At 39.2% G+C, this 17176-nt stretch overlaps 2 protein-coding genes across 4 annotated transcripts in view; one reads left to right on the plus strand and one right to left on the minus strand.

Annotated features, from left to right (window-relative positions):
• Positions 1-2302, minus strand: part of LOC137238040 (serine-rich adhesin for platelets) — a 32761-nt gene extending 30459 nt beyond the window's left edge. For both annotated transcript variants that reach the window (XM_067762576.1, XM_067762575.1), the window contains exons 1-2: positions 1810-2302; positions 45-182 (exon numbers count right to left, since the gene is read on the minus strand). In XM_067762576.1, coding sequence (XP_067618677.1) covers positions 45-182; positions 1810-1949 — 278 coding nt within the window. In that variant the 5' untranslated portion in view covers positions 1950-2302. The remainder of the gene's footprint in view (positions 1-44; positions 183-1809) is intronic.
• Positions 2303-11166: 8864 nt separating this feature from the next.
• Positions 11167-17176, plus strand: part of LOC137238043 (myosin heavy chain kinase B) — a 70006-nt gene continuing 63996 nt past the window's right edge. Inside the window, exon 1 of one of the 2 annotated variants that reach the window (XM_067762588.1) lies at positions 11167-11451. In XM_067762588.1, coding sequence (XP_067618689.1) covers positions 11344-11451 — 108 coding nt within the window. In that variant the 5' untranslated portion in view covers positions 11167-11343. The remainder of the gene's footprint in view (positions 11452-17176) is intronic. The other variant, XM_067762587.1, reaches the window with a different exon arrangement.

Consider the following 17176-nt stretch of genomic DNA (forward strand, 5'->3'; position numbering starts at 1 on the left):
TACGTAATAGATTTTTAAGTTAAATTTGATTAGATGACTGTTACCTTTTTTCTGAATCTGTATTTGAAACAGCCGAAACGTTAAGGTCAGGGTTTGATTCGCTATTAGGTATCAATTTGACAACGACCACTTCATCAGGATTTGTCATTTTCACCATTCCTTCCAAACCGCCAAGCTCATCTCTAAAAAAATTAGAATTGTCATTACGAAAACGGAAATTTATCTGACATCACTACATATTAGAACTCTTCGAGCCTTAATTAAGTAGATAATTTGTGTGAAGTCCGTTACTTCTTTCATCTTGTCAGCAGATACGGGTTAATTTTTCGATACATTATGATAAGTATGCAAAATATGGGAGCATAGCCTGTTGGCGTATATAAAATCGAGACTGGTGTCACTGAAGTTCCTCACGAAAGGTCGAGATGGGATTTATAAGTAGGTTCAACTCAATTAAATCAGATCAGTAGAATATTCGGGGTATAAACATCAACTTCGTTAATAATCTCCAAACCCTGAGAGTGATTCCAAGTCACTGCGGAGGCATTTAGAATCAATTTTTTCTAATTGAATAATCTTGTTTCTGAAGTTTTGATGTTGCTTTGCCCGGGGCGTGAACCCAGTATCTTCGATGTGGTAGACATAGCACGCAACCGCAACACTACGGCAGCGCACATACGCTTGGGGGTTAAGCGGCGATTAATTATGATCGTAGACCACACCGACTCTTCGTTCTACACTCTATCTTTTCTCAAAGAGTATGTGGTTAACGATATGACCTTCTCTCTCAATTCAACCATCTTGCGGGGTGAAATAGCTTAACCTTTGCTAGAGCCTTGTTGTTTTTGTTGTAGCAAATAGGTGCGACCGATCACCTATCACTTTGACAAGCAACAAAACTTGCAGTCTCAACAGGGGTGTACCATAGTGAGAGGGGTGTTAGAGGCGTTGGTTCCACATTACAATGGAATAGATGTATGGTGTCTTTTGGGGACACATTGCAAACAGGATATACATTATGTATGTTGGGGTTGATTCTGGTTAGCTAAGAGTTTAACCTGTTACAGTACCCAGATCGGAGCTGAGCTAGAGTGAGGCACGTCTCCTTGGGGAGAGTGCGTTCATCTTCTGTGAGTTCTGGGTATTTTTCTTTATGAACTGGGTTCGCCGTGGAATTCCTGGAATAGAGGTACGTCGGCTGTTTGTGACTCAGCAGTGGTGTGGAGTGAAAATAGAATGGTAATGTTGTTATTGTATAAAGTTATACCATCTAATAAGGTATTGACGCAGTCCTTGACTCGGCGAATGTAAGTGTACGAAATTTTTGCTTGCCATTCTGATATTGAGTGTCATGGAAGCCACAAACATCAAACGGCCATATTTAAAACTATTTTTAAGTAATAGATATTCCTGTTAAGCCATACAAATGGCAAATTTACAACTACGACACAAAAGAGATATGTTTGGGGAAACGGGGTGGGCAATTTTTATGGTGATTATTTGTTGACGTAGCCAGTGTGGCGACGGCGTTTAGTTAATGAAATGCATGCAATCTGCCGACGTCGCTGTTGACTTTATGTGACGTCGGCCAAGCTGTTATTTTGTTACTATGAATTGCTATGCAAGTACATATATACATTCTCACCTTTCACTCCAGATTGTAGTACATACCATTAATAATATACACATATAAACATACATTTTCATTCATATTTTCATAGCCAGCTATGGTCAGATTTTTAAGGGCTAATACCACAATGATAACTTACTCAGTACAGAATATGCACTGATTTAGCTAATTTCACTTACTTTTGCGCTTGACGCCTGCACCACAGACACGAAGCCATTAGCACGACAGCCATTAGAGTTACATTTAAAGTTAGTAGTAAAGCATAGTAAAATGATGTAGTGCCTTCGTATGAATTATTGGTATCGTCTCTTAACTCCATTACTGTACGTTTTGTTATTGCTGTAATAGATTAATTTGCACTTTTGTTGTTTTTTCAAAACTGCACATTAAGTTTGCTTTATTTTGGAATATGACAATTGAATGAACATATTTGTAGCACATACACAAACAGCTTGGTTGCTGCACCTTTCACCTATGTAAGTACATTAATAGTGCAGTCAAGCAATCCGTTTTTCTCTCACTTCGCTTGTTTAAAAATAATTTATTTATTTTAATAAACTTCTTTGTACTATTTTTCATTAGAAGCATACATTTTTAAATAATTTAATCCCAAAATTTAATAAAAACAAAATTGAAAAATTTTCAGGCATTTTGCATTCACCTAACATCCGACGTGTGATGCGCTGCGCAGTCACTGCCAAAGTCGCTGCTGTCAAATAGCAACAATTAAAAAGTGTAGCCAGATATCCTAAAACAAGTCGTGAAACTAGAGATGGGTGCGATACCAAATTCGGCGTACCCGAGATGGTCGGGCAGAGATAAGAGCCACCAGTTTGCTGCGAGTGGCGAGTATCTCGGGGGAAATCAAAAAATGGTAACATTTTAAAAGACGGTGGTCCACCTATTTTTTATCAAAAGCTATCAAAGCTGGTATCAAAAGACGCGTCTCGACCTGAGATTTTAGAATCCGGAAGTCAGATAAGATCAGAAATAAATGAGTGAATGAATTTGTTGTACACACACACACACATACACACTAATGCAGAAAGGTGGGATTCAAGGGGTTGTGTAGCGCAATATATAGCTTCTCCAACCCAATTGTCAACCTCACCTTCGAGCGGCGAATCCCGTTTCACTAACAGACGAGGCTCTGGCGACCCCAAGCTCCTCATGGAACTTGGGGGTGGGGAGGGAGGGATGGCCTGAAGGTTTAATGTGGCCATATAAATCGTTCCCGAGGGCCAGCACCTTAATGGTGCTGTGTTACCGGAGCGTATCGGATCTGTATCCGACAAAGGACCATCACATCGATAACACTCCCCAAAGCCTTCGGGGAGTAACCTAATCGCTACAACAACAACAACAACAATGCAGAAAGGTGTTCTGCGCGCATTTAGTTTTGATCCCCAAACCGGTGTCGGACCCACCCAGGGTTATTTTTTTTTAATCGCGGCCGAAGGCCCCGACAGAAATAAAATTTTCGGATTCTTAAGACAGAGGGCGAGACGGGTCTTTTGATACCACCTTTGATAATTTTTGATAAAAATTAAGTGGTGCACCGTCTTGTAAAACGTTACCCAAAAAATTGATACCGAATGTTTTCTATGAGGGACATTTTTGAATTGTCTCCCATTTATCCATGCGGTGTAGGGGCCTTATACAACTGTGATTTTTCGAAAGAGAATTAATTAGTTAATTAAATACAGCCGGAAAAATAAACACAAATATCCCACAAAAATGTATAGCAGACGTTTTATGCACAGTTCGCCCCAAAAAAAACAGCGACTACCTCATAGAAAACATCGCGCAAATGGCTACGCGTAACGAGTGACGTCTCTTATTATAATTTATCCTCTTTGGTCGGGCTAGTACCAAAGAGGATAAATATAATAAGAGCCACCAGTCTGCTACGAGTGGCGAGTAACTCGCTGGAAATTAAAAAAAATTAAGCGTAATATTTTCCATGAGGGACATTTTCAATTGTCTCGCATTTATCCATGTCGTGTAGGTACTAGAGATATACGCCGCCGATAAACGCCGCCGCCGCCGCCGATTAGGGTCGTTTTTCGCACGCTGCCGCCCAAAGTCAAAAATATCAGTGCGGCGGCGGCGGCGGCGGCGTCCGGCGCGTTACTATATTTTCTACTCGTTTAAAACTGTTTAGGCCATTTATTGTTCATGTCGAAAATTGGTCGGATATGGTCGAAAGTGATGTCAACGGATGCGCATCACTGCCAGTTATAAGAAACTAATTGCGAAATTTAAATCTTCCTAGCTGTTCAAAAGTTAATTAAAAAAAAACAGGCGCGTTCGACGTCAGCTTAACACAGACTTTGCATCACCCAATTCACCAAGTTATTAAAACAAACCACTAATAGAAAAGTTACATATCTAATAAATTTATATGCTCACTTTGCATATTTTTTTTTTCAAAAAATTAATAATGAACAATGAATTCAAATAAAATGACCCAAGGCGAACATGTTTTCAAATTGTCCTCAAGTAGCTAAAAAAAGTACATTAACCAAAAAAGGTGCCGATTTGAAAAAAAATTATATTGCGATTGGCTGAAAGAATAAGCGAAATCAGTGACGCAAAATCCTTTAGTAGGTTCTAGGGGCATACACACTCCTATGAAATGATTCTTACCTCATACTTAAGTTGAGGATATATGTACGTATAAGGGTTTAAAAAATCACTTGGGCTTACATTCAAACATCTGTTATCTATTTGCGAAACTATACAATAGGGTCTGAAATATTAATTTTGATTTTCACACTTAATCTTTCAACACCCAAGTCTCCCGATTTGAGATTTCCTAAAATTGGTGGCCCTATCCAAAACTAGTCCCTTGGAGTGATTCACATTGATTATAGTTTATCAACCAAGTTTAAATATCACCTAGACGTTACGGCTCCTTTTACAAATGTTAATATGTAGGCACATATATTTGCCAGGTGAGGCTTTGCCCTTCGCAAGAACACTCAAAGTAGTGAAGGAAAAGCTTTCCCAAGACAGTCGAACTAAGGACCATGTGTTCTACTACCCTAACGTAGTGGACAGTCGACCTAGTCTGAAAACTGAAGCTACGCGGTCATCCATAACGAGCTCTTATATCATAAGGCCGGAAAACAGCAGTTAACATCTTTCAACTTAAAGTCGGTCGACTTTCATTCTAAAATATCGTTTTGATTTAACGAAGACTATTGAAATCAATGTTGTGAACACAAACGTCTGCAAACTTTGGTCTACATTTAAAAAATTTTATCCAGGGTCCTTGTAAAATTTTAATTATGTAGATGCGCCGAAGATTATACGATTTTCACCCATTACACAATGCCATCCACTTAGACTGCTTATGATTTCGAGGGCGGCATCTTTGGCCGAATAGTCACTCCCTAACGTTTCAAGGTGTTTCTCTGGTGTAGCTCGGCAGCATAGCGCAACAAAAGCATCCGTTGGAAAGTCTTTGGAGCTACACCTAGAGCTTCTAGGAAAGTGACGTCAACGAAGGTATGAGTTCGAAGTCGCAGTCCTATAGCTTCTGTGCTGGTATATGGTGTGAGGGTCAGGAGGCGTGGTAGAGACTGGTGGTCGGAATTGCTACTGTTCGCACATCGGGAATAGTTCTTAAAAACAGCCGAAACAACTGGAGGCGCCCTGTACCACGAGAGTCATGAGTATTAAAAGACCATTAATAGCAACCGTAAGTCGCCTTTGTGCATGGCCGCCAAGGAGCCACAAATGATTTAAAGGAATTGTGTTCGCGACGATTATTAGGAGTTAACCCTAGGTGAAACTACGCATTGCACGAGATATACAGACAAAAGTGTGACTATTTTATGTATCTCTATTTCTTTTCAGCCGACGCAGCAGTAACAATTCCAAAGACCGGGGTTAGGTTCGAAGCCTCTCTGGAGTAAGCGAACGAGGGACAATCTCTCAGCAAGGAGCTACTCCTGAAAATTTTTGAATGGTCTGCGAGATCTTGAGGCAAAAACCCCCGATCTTTCCGAAATGGCCAACACGTTGATTTTCTTAAATACATACAAACAAAACCTTTCCTAAATATTATTTTTTTAAATAGAAAAATCAAGCTTTTTAAAGTAAGAACACCGGCGTAAGCCGGCGCCGCCAACGCCGCCGCCGCCGATAAAGTGATCGGCGTAAACCTCTAATAGGTACCTTATGCATATGTGATTTTTGGAAAGAGAATTAATTTATTAATTAAATACAGTCGGAAAAATAAACACAAATACCCTACGAAAAGGTATAAAGACATTTGCGCACATCTCGTCCAAAAAAAACCTGCGATTACCCTAACAAAAAACATTATGTAAAGTAACGAGTGACGTCTCTTATTATATTTATCCTCTTTGCAAGTACCTTTATTGTTGTTACCGGAACGTACCGGATCTGCATCCGGCAAAGGACCATCAACATCGATAACACTTCCCAAGGCCTTCGGGGAGTGGCCTTATCGCTACAACAACAACAACATATCAAATTCGGTTTGCTTCTCGTACTCGGCATGTTACTTCCTTTCCGTTTATTTTCGCTAATATATGACACGATGACCACTTTAAAACTTGTCCAAGGATTGCGATTCCGAAATTAAAATTTCGTTGGTTCTTTACTTTATACCCATGAGAACGAATCCGAAAGCGTAATAAACAAATGACCACGGATCGGCCCCAAATGAAGGGAGAGGGAGGGGGTGGGGTGAAGCATCCAGATTGCCTTTCTGCCTAGGCGGACTTCGGTGCAACAGCTAGTTGGATACCGCGCGAAACTCCTTTCTACACAACTTTTTCCTGTGTACAGCAAGTAACAACCACATGCAAATTTTCAATTTCTTTCGCAACAGCCTCATCACAGAAGCAACATAATTTTTTAATATCCATGCTATCGTATAGTATTACCCCGCCCTTTAGATTACATTTTCGACAGCATGAGATTCTTAATTCACTTCCAAAAATATTGTACGTAGTGTCAAAGGACGCGTTTTGGACACATAAGTTCGAATCTAGTTTTGGATCAGTCCGGGGTAATTTTTTGAATCTTTGACAGAAGCCAAACTGTTTATTTCCGATTTCGGATTCGCGACCCTGGGTTCAAATTGCGTCTTCTGATTCTCCACCCGATAGTTCTTCACGTGCATTTGTCGTGCTTTCGTATAGAATTATGTACATTAAAACGGAGTCATCTAAAAAAAATCACGTCTCGAAACTATGCTCCTAAATATAATACTGGAGCCGACGTAATACGGGCGCTGGTCTGGCTATATAATCGAAAATCGATAAAGATCCACTATTAATGACAAAACTATCATAGTACGATATGTCTCCGTGGATAATAAGGCCGATTTTTTGTATGCCGGCATGGTGACGTCAACCAGTGCAGGGGGATAAATCTACCTTTGCGACTTGTTATCGATATTAAAAACAAGCACACTAGTCACTATGCACTGGCGGCTATAGCTACCTCGGATCCCGGGTCTCCCGAGGCATTTTGCTTTATCGAAATCCCAGGATTACATTTAAAACATCTCATATTGCTAGTTTAAATATCGTTTCTTGATTTTTATTGTTGTTTCAATTTGAAAGAAAATGAAATCCTGGTAAAGTATAGTCTTCTTTAGACGTTTCAAATATCAATGGTCCGATTTGAACGGAAACAGAAATTTTTCTAACAAATATCTGTACACATTACATAAATAAAACAAGTAAGGAAGGCTAAGTTCGGGTGTAACCGAACATTACATACTCAGCTGAGAGCTTTGGAGACAAAATTGTCTTTCTCATGAATACATACAAATGGTAATACTAAAAATCACCATGTAGGAAAATGAACCTAGGGTAACCCTGGAATGTGTTTGTACGATATGGGTATCAAATTGAAGGTATTAATGAGTATTTTAAAAGGGAGTAGGCCTTAGTTCTATAGCTGGAGGCCTTTTCGAGATATCGCTATAAAGGTAGACCAGAGGTGACTCTAGAATGTGTTTGTACGACATGGGTATCAAATTAAAGGTATTAATGAGGGGTTTAAAAGGGAGTGACCCTTAGTTGTATATGTGAAGGCGTTTTCGAGATATCGACCAAAATGTGGACCAGGGTGACCCAGAACATGTATATGTAATACCACTAACAATATTCCTGCCATGATTCCAAGGGCTTTGGATTTTGCCCTGCGGAATTTTTTCATTTTCTTCTACTTAATATGGTAGGTGTCACATCCATTTTACAAAGTTTTCTCTAAAGTTATATTTTGCGTCAAAAAACCACTCCAATCACCATGTTTCATCCCTTTTTTCGTATTTAGTATAGAATTATGGAATTTTTTTAATTTTTCGAAATTTTCGAAATTGAAAAAGTGGGCATGGTCATAGTCGGATTTCGCTCATTTTTAATACCAAGATAAAGCGAGGTCAGATAAGTATGTGAACTAAGTTTAGTAAAGATATATTGATTTTTGCTCAAGTTATCGTGTTAAAGGCCGAGCGGAAGGACAGACGGTCGACTGTGTATAAAAACTGGGCATGGCTTCAACTGATTTCGCCCATTTTCACAGAAAACAGTTACCGTCATAAAGGCTTTGCCCTTACCAAATTTCATAAGGATTGGTAAATTTTTGTTCGACTCATGGCATTAAAAGTATTCTAGACAAATGAAATGAAAAAGGGCGGAGCCACGCCCATTTTGAAATTTTCTTTTAGTTTTGTATTTTGTTGCACCATATCATTAGTGGAGTTGAATGTTGACATAATTTACTTATATATTGTAACATTTTACTTTTAATAATTTTTTTAAGTGGGCGTGTTCGTCATCCGATTTTGCTAATTATACTCAGTTGAGCAGAGCTCACAGAGTATATTAAGTTTGATTGGATAACGGTTGGTTGTACAGGTATAAAGGAATCGAGATAGATATAGACTTCCATATATCAAAATAATCAGGATCGAAAAAAAATTTGATTGAGCCATGTCCGTCCGTCCGTTAACACGATAACTTAAGTAAATTTTGAGGTAAATTGATGAAATTTAGTATGTAGGTTCCAGAGCACTCATCTCAGATCGCTATTTAAAATGAACGAAATCGGACCATAACCACGCCCACTTTTTCGATATCGAAAATGTCGAAAAATCGAAAAAATGCGATAATTCATTACCAAAGAAAGCTAAAACGACGAAGCTTGTTAGATGGGTTGACCTTATGACACAGAACAGAAAACTAGTAAAAAATTGGACAATGGGCGTGGCACCGCCCACTTTTAAAGGAAGGTAATTTAAAACTTTTGCAAGCTGTAATTTCGCAGTCGTTGAAGATATCATGATGAAATTTGGCAGGAACGTTACTCCTATTACTATATGTACGCTAAATAAAAATTAGCAAAATCGGAGAAAGACCACGCCCACTTTTAAAAAAAATTTTTTTAAAGTAAAATTTTAACAAACAATTTAATATCTTTACAGTATATAAGTAAATTATATCAACATTCAACTCCAGTAATGATATGGTGCAACAAAATACAAAAATAAAAGAAAATTCCAAAATGGGCGTGGCTCCGCCCTTTTTCATTTAATTTGTCTAGAATACTTTTAATGCCATAAGTCGAACAAAAATTCACCAATCCTTTTGAAATTTGGTAGGGGCATAGATTTTACGACGTTAACTGTTTCCTATGAAAATGGGCGAAATCGGTTGAAGCCACGCCCAGTTTTTATACACAGTCGTCCGTCTGTCCTTCCGCATGGCCGTTAACATGATAACTTGAGCAAAAATCGACATATCTTTACTGAACTTAGTTCACGTACTTATCTGAACTCACTTTATCTTGGTATGAAAAATGAACGAAATCCGACTATGACCACGGCCACTTTTTCGATATCGAAAATTACGAAAAATGAAAAAAATGCATTAATTCTATACCAAATACGAAAGAGGGATGAAACATGGTAATTGGATTGGTTTATTGACGCGAAATATAACTTTAGAAAAAACTTTGTAAAATGATTGTGACACCTACCATATTAAGTAGAAGAAAATGAAAAAGTTCTGCAGGGCGAAATAAAGAACCCTTGAAATCTTGGCAGGTATTACATATATAAATAAATTAGCGGTATCCAACAGATGATGTTCTGGGTCACCTTGATCCACATTTTGGTCGATATCACCTTCACATATACAACTACCACCACTCCCTTTTAAAGCTCTCATTAATACCTTTAATTTGATACCAATATCGTACAAACACATTCTAGAGTCACCCCTGGTCCACCTTTATGGCGATATCTCAAAAAGGCGTCCACATATATAACTAAGCCCCACGCCCTTTTAAAATACTCATTAACACCTTTCATTTGATACCCATATCGTACAAAAAAAGTCTAGAGTCACCCCTGGTCCACCTTTATTGCGATACCTCGAAAATGCGTCCACCTATAGAACTAAGGCCCACTCCCTTTTAAAATACTCATTAACACCTTTCGTTTGATACCCATATTGTACAAACAAATTCTAGGGTCACCCCTGGTCCACCTATATGGCGATATCTCGAAAAGCGTCCACCTATAGAACTAAGCCCCACGCCCTTTTAAAATACTCATTAACACCTTTCATTTGATACCCATATCGTACAAACAAATTCTAGAGTCAACCCTGATCCACCTTTATGGCGATATCCCTAAATGGCGTCCACCTATAGAACTATGGCCCACTCCCTCATAAAATACTCTTTAATGCCTTTCATTTGAAACACATGTCATACAAACACATTCCAGGGTTTCCCTCGGTTCATTTTCCTACATGGTTATTTTCCCTTATGTTGTCACCATAGCTCTCAACTGAGTATGTAATGTTCGGGTACACCCGAACTTAACCTTCCTTACTTGTTTTTATTTAGAACAGATATAGTAATAGGAATAACGTTCCTGCCAAATTTCATCATGATATCTTCAACGACTGCCAAATTACAGCTTGCAAAACTTATAAATTACCTCTTTTAAAAGTGGGCGGTGCCACTCCCATTGTCCACAATTTTACTAATTTTCTATTCTGCGTCAGTGCGCTACCACCACACCACGGCGGCCGTATATATAAGTTACATGGATGATCCTGAAAAATACCGGGGTCCCGTCATTGTCCATATATAACTCCAAGAACCATAATTTTACAAATTTGCAAATTGGTACTAACGGCTTCTGATTTATGGCCTCGAAAACTTTTAAATTTTCTTCTATTAACTGTACGCGGTGGCACGCCCATTTTCAAAAAGAAGAGCGACTCATAATTTGTTCCGTGTGAGCTGAAGAGATCTACTGCCGAAATATTTGCAGCCAAAAATTGCGAAAAGAAATAAGACTTTAATTTAAAAGTTTTCCTTTTAACCTTTCTCCGTTCTAAAGTATATTGCCTTATGCTGTTTTAGAAATAAGTGCTCTTATTATATTTTTGAATGTACATACAAACATAGTTAAAAATAGAATATACCTTTTCAGTTCAGAGAGAAAAATTTCTGCGCATTTGAGAAAATTTTCAACAGTTGCATTTTGATTTTTATGGAATACGAATCTTGCGGAAGTTCTTTGAATTGGAACTTGAAAAGGAGGGTGTTTGGTTTTTGGAACATATTAATACATATTGATAAATAAAGTTTGTAGCATCAAGAATAAAGTTAAAAACATAGTCAAGGAGCAGACATTCATAGAATACATGGCCAAGGTGGAAAAGGTGTCAACAGAGAAACATGAGGGCGATGTTACTTGCTTGGCCTACCACAAAAATCAAGTATTCTCTGGCGGAGCAGATGGTAAAATCAAAGTGAGTAATTTATGAGATAGATTAAGATTTCTTTATATCAAAATCTCCGCGGAATTGAAATTTAATAAACAGGTTGAAAATGGGCAAATCGTTGCGAGGCAGGGACCATATTCATTAAATGCAAGTTTTGAAGTGTTCACTTTTCTTTCATATAAATCGTTGAGGCGGTTACTGACTTACCAGACAAATCTGGAAAACAGAACGTTCTTAAAAAATTCGAAATATGGAGCAGCACCCTCAACCAATGCACAGTGGTCGGTTCCATAGGCCAAAATAAAAAAATCAAAGTGAAAAGTTTGTCGCAAGATGTGTCGTTAGTATCTCTTACTAGAACAGCCATAGGTTAGGTTAGGTTGAACTGGTCGGTCCATGAGGACCTCACATAGACTGATTGAGTCCGTAGTGTTACCAGAAGTTTGTTTTAACGACCAAACTGAAAAACCCTATCAAAAACCAGAACCTATGTTATAAAATAACTCCGTCCTCTTGGCAAATACTAGAAGCTTCCTAGGACTTAAGCCACTTGCTGCTTCTAGATCTAACAGCTGTATCACTCCTAATAGCTGGAGTCTTAGCCTGGCAATTGCAGGGCACGAGCACAGAACGCGCTCGATCGTTCCTCCTCCAACCCTCACTTCCTACATCTGCTATCACTGACCAAGCCTAATTTAAAGGCATATGACGCCAGAAGACAGTGTCTAGTCAGAATACCCGTCATGGGTCTACAGTCCTCTCTTTTTAATAATAGAAGCAACTTTGCTAGTCTAAGGTTGTAAGACCTACACATAATCTTCGACACTTTACAGCTCCGCGCTTGAACCCACGCCTTTCCCGCTTGGTCGATCATGTGCACCTCTCGCCTTCGCTTAATCTTACCCAGTCTAATTGGGACGTCTACAGAGCAAGCTTCAAGGGATGCGCCCTTTTTAGCTAGTTCATCCGCTTTTTCATTCCCATCTATTCTCATATGCCCTGGGACCCAATATAGATGTATGCTTCTCCCTGTCCCGATTCTCTCCAGAGACTGCTTGCACTCTAACATGCATTTAGATGCTGTGCTATGCGAGATTATTGCCTTAATTGCTGCTTGACTGTCAATAAGCCACACCACGGCGGCCGTATATATAAGTTACATGGATGATCCTGAAAAATACCGGGGTCCCGTCATTGTCTATATATAACTCCAAGAACCATAATTTTACAAATTTGCAAATTGGTACTAACGGCTTTTGATTTATGGCCTCGAAAACTTTTAAATTTTCTTCTATTAACTGTACGCGGTGGCACGCCCATTTTCAAAAATTTACCTTGATATTTATTACGCTTTACAGGAAGAGCGACTCATAATTTGTTCCGTGTGAGCTGAAGAGATCTACTGCCGAAATATTTGCAGCCAAAAATTGCGAAAAGAAATAAGACTTTAATTTAAAAGTTTTCCTTTTAACCTTACTCCGTTCTAAAAGTATATTACCTTATGCTGTTTTAGAAATAAGTGCTCTTATTATATTTTTGAATGTACATACAAACATAGTTAAAAATAGAATATGCCTTTTCAGTTCAGAGAGAAAAATTTCTGCGCATTTGAGAAAATTTTCAACAGTTGCATTTTGAATTTTATGGAATACAAATCTTGCGGAAGTTCTTTGAATTGGAACTTGAAAAGGAAAACAGAACGTTCTTAAAAAATTCGAAATATGGAGCAGCACCCTCAACCAATGCACAGTGGTCGGTTCCATAGGCCAAAAATAAAAAAATCAAAGTGAAAAGTTTGTCGCAAGATGTGTCGTTAGTATCTCTTACTAGAACAGCCATAGGTTAGGTTAGGTTGAACTGGTCGGTCCATGAGGACCTCACATAGACTGATTGAGTCCGTAGTGTTACCAGAAGTTTGTTTTAACGACCAAACTGAAAAACCCTATCAAAAACCAGAACCTATGTTATAAAATAACTCCGTCCTCTTGGCAAATACTAGAAGCTTCCTAGGACTTAAGCCACTTGCTGCTTCTAGATCTGACAGCTGTATCACTCCTAATAGCTGGAGTCTTAGCCTGGCCATTGCAGGGCACGAGCACAGAACGCGCTCGATCGTTTCCTCCTCCAACCCTCACTTCCTACATCTGCTATCACTGACCAAGCCTAATTTAAAGGCATGTGACGTCAGAAGACAGTGTCTAGTCAGAATACCCGTCATGAGTCTACAGTCCTCTCTTTTTAATAATAGAAGCAACTTTGCTAGTCTAAGGTTGTAAGACCTACACATAATTTTCGACACTTTACAGCTCCGCGCTTGAACCCACGCCTTTCCCGCTTGGTCGATCATGTGCAGCTCTCGCCTTCGCTTAATCTTACCCAGTCTAATTGGGACGTCTACGGAGCATGCTTCAAGGGATGCGCCCTTTTTAGCTAGTTCATCCGCTTTTTCATTCCCATCTATTCTCATATGCCCTGGGACCCAATATAGATGTATGCTTCTCTCTGTCCCGATTCTCTGCAGAGACTGCCTGCACTCTAACATGCAGGTTAATTTAAACTATTGAATATATTTATTAATATTAAATATAAATTTTAAAAATTGAAATAAATTATTTTATTTTGTTAAAAAAAAATAATTTTGGATTTTATAATTATTGATTATTTTTATTTATTATTTGAGAAAGTATAATTTCTAACCGAATAGTTTTATATCCTATACAATTTAGATCCTCAATTAGATGCTGTTCTATGCGAGATTATTGCCTTAATTGCTGCTTGACTGTCAATATAAAAGTTAACACGGTTGCAGCTTAAGCAATTCTCTTCCAGGGTTTCTACTGCTTTGGTTACGGCTGATATTTCCGCTTGAAAAACGCTACAGTAATCCGGCAGCCTGTAGGATCTGCTTATTTCCGGATCAGCACAGTATACCGCAGATCCTACTCCTTCCACTACTTTGGAACCATCTGTGTACACAAGTATCGTCTCGTCCGCCATTTGTGCACCCTTGCGCCAACCGTCCCACCTCTATTGTGGCCTTAAGATTTCCCTCGAGTCGCAGATAGGGAACCAGGCAGTCTGTTCGTCTTGTGATTGATGACTATGGCCATATGGTCGGCGCTCAAGCTGCCCCGAGGCACCGAGCCTGGCTGCGGTAGTTAATGTTTTGTTCTTTGCTACCAGGTCTACAGGTGGAATGTGCAGAGTGACATACAGTGCAGCCGTCGGGGTTGTTTTCAGGGCTCCCGTAATGCTAAGCATCGATAGTCTGCATACCCCCTCTAATTTTTTGAGGTATGTTGTCTTTTTTTGTGTGGCTTTCCACCAAACAAGAACTCCATAGTATAGAATAGGGCTTACAATCGCTGTAAAAACCCAATGAGAAAGAGAGGGCAATAAGCCCCACGTACACCCCAGCATGTTTTTACATGCATAGAGTGCCGTTGAGGCCTTCTTGAGCCTCTCCTCCACGTTGAGCTTCCATGACAGCTTACTCTCTAGGATGATTCCTAGATATTTTGTGCAAGGTTTCTCCTGTAAGGTCACCCCTCCTAACTTAGGTCTGGTCCAATTTGGGACCTTGTACCTCTTTGTAAACAAGACCATATCCGTCTTCTCCGCATTGACTTTCAACCCGACATTAGATGTCCAGGTATGCATTTCCCGAAGCGCCCGATCCATCAAAGAGCTAATCGTTGGAAGGCATTTTCCACTTATGACAATTGCAACGTCATCTGCGTAAGCCGTAGGTTTTACGGATCCCTCATCGAATCGCCTGAGCAGTTGGTTGATGACCAGCGTCCACAGCAGAGGTGATAGCACCCCTCCCTGCGGCGTGCCCCTCTTCTCTGATTTCGTAGCCTCGCACAATCCCCATTGTGATGTAATCTTCCTGCATTTTAACATGCATTGGATCCATCTGATTAAGGCAGGGTGTACTTTTATGTAATTAGGACCATCCATAATCGCCCATTTTGCAACATTCTTGAAAGCCCCGGCAATGTCCAAGAATACTCCTAGAGCATATTCCTTATATTCCAGGGATTTCTCTATACTTATTACCACCCTATGCAATGCGGTGTCTACCGACTGGAACTAGAACAGCCTTTTAAAAGGTAAATTTGTTTTTGTGTTATTCGAACTGTACTCTTTAAGAGTAGCTTCAAAAGTGAAGTTATGGTATTAGTTGATTTTCGCTGTGTGAGGAAGTTAAAAATAAAGTGCAAGTTTAAGTTATTTAAAAATTCAAAAATATCATTGTATTGAAATACATAAATAAAAATGAGTATTGAAGTCAAAGGTATTTAATTCATTTTCAAATAATTTTGTGTCTTTCGCTTGTTGTGTTTTTTTGTCTTTAAAATTTCACCAGTGCCTTTATCAGTGTTTATTTGCACAAATATTTCAATTTCAGCTTAAGTTTTAGTTGGGTTCCACACCGATCCCCACTTTGGGACTTAAATCTTTATATTAGCTTTAAGATTCTAAAGTGTTTATATCAGCTGCCACTTTCCGCCACTAACTATGTTTTGAGAGAGTTTTCTGATAGCGTCACTCTGATAAATTATTGACGTATGTTTATGTCCTCACTTGTAACATACGACATTATTTTATCTAAACATTTGAGTGTGTTTGTTGTTTTGTTATTGTTATGTATGCAAGATCTTTTAATAACTTTAACTTACCTACTTATTTTTTGTATGCATGCATTGAAAGTGGGCGGTTGTGGGTCGGTATGATACCTACCTGCACCAATTTTATGAAAAAATAATTCTCACATATTTGTAAAGCCGTGACCAAAGTTTCACGTTGATATCTCTACTGCATGTATTTTTGGCCACCAACTCTATATAAGACCGACCAGTGTGCAATGCGAAGGCGAGTGTAGGATGGTGGAGAACGGGTTATGAAGGGGGGGGGGGGGGGTTGGAATTGCGAGGCATTTGATATTTTCCATCCACAGCCGCACAAACTAATTTTCAGTTGGTTGTTGGTCGCTATGTCACCCGGACATCAAAGATCCGTTCCCAAAGAGCGCACGTGGAGACATTTCGAACCATTTTGTGCGGACAATGAACATGCTGATATTTTTTACAGAGTATTTAGCTACTGCTGGCCTACACATATATGCATACTTGACCAAACTGTATAACTGCCCGACTTATAGAGCGAGAGGACCGAGTGCTACAAAGTAACACTTGTTGTTAAAAGATGCACCAGATAGACGAAGGCCCTAACAGTCCCGAATTTATATTCGTCAATAATGACTAAGGCTCAAATGCGCTGGTTCTTTCTTGTATTGTCCTATTTCATGGTAATACCAGTTTTTACTTCGTAAAGAAATTTAAGAAATCGCACGATAGGGAGTCGCCTTGTCTGCAGCCTCGTTTGGTTTCGAACGGCAGGGAGGGATCCTTGCGGAGATGGTGGTGTCGCTCAACGTCCTTTGACAAAGCCTTATATGATTTGCAGGGAACATAGATTCCGAGAAAGCAGCATACCTATAAATAACTCCTTTTCGCGCCGTCGAAAGCTGCTTTGAAAAAGTAAAAAGATGGTTGGTGTCGATTCTCTTACCGTTTGTCTTTTCTAGGATTAGGCATACGAAAAAGTTCTGAGCGATAGTAGATTTGCTAGGTCTGAGGCTGCATAGTTCATTGCTTTGGGACTCGGTCTTTCGTCCAACATGCTAGATATTACCTAACCTCTGATTTCACGGTAATTGGTGACTTATAGATCGAGAGGCGCCAGC

This window comes from Eurosta solidaginis, chromosome 1 (genome assembly GCF_040869045.1).
Source record: "Eurosta solidaginis isolate ZX-2024a chromosome 1, ASM4086904v1, whole genome shotgun sequence".
NCBI classification, from domain to species: Eukaryota; Metazoa; Arthropoda; class Insecta; order Diptera; family Tephritidae; genus Eurosta; species Eurosta solidaginis.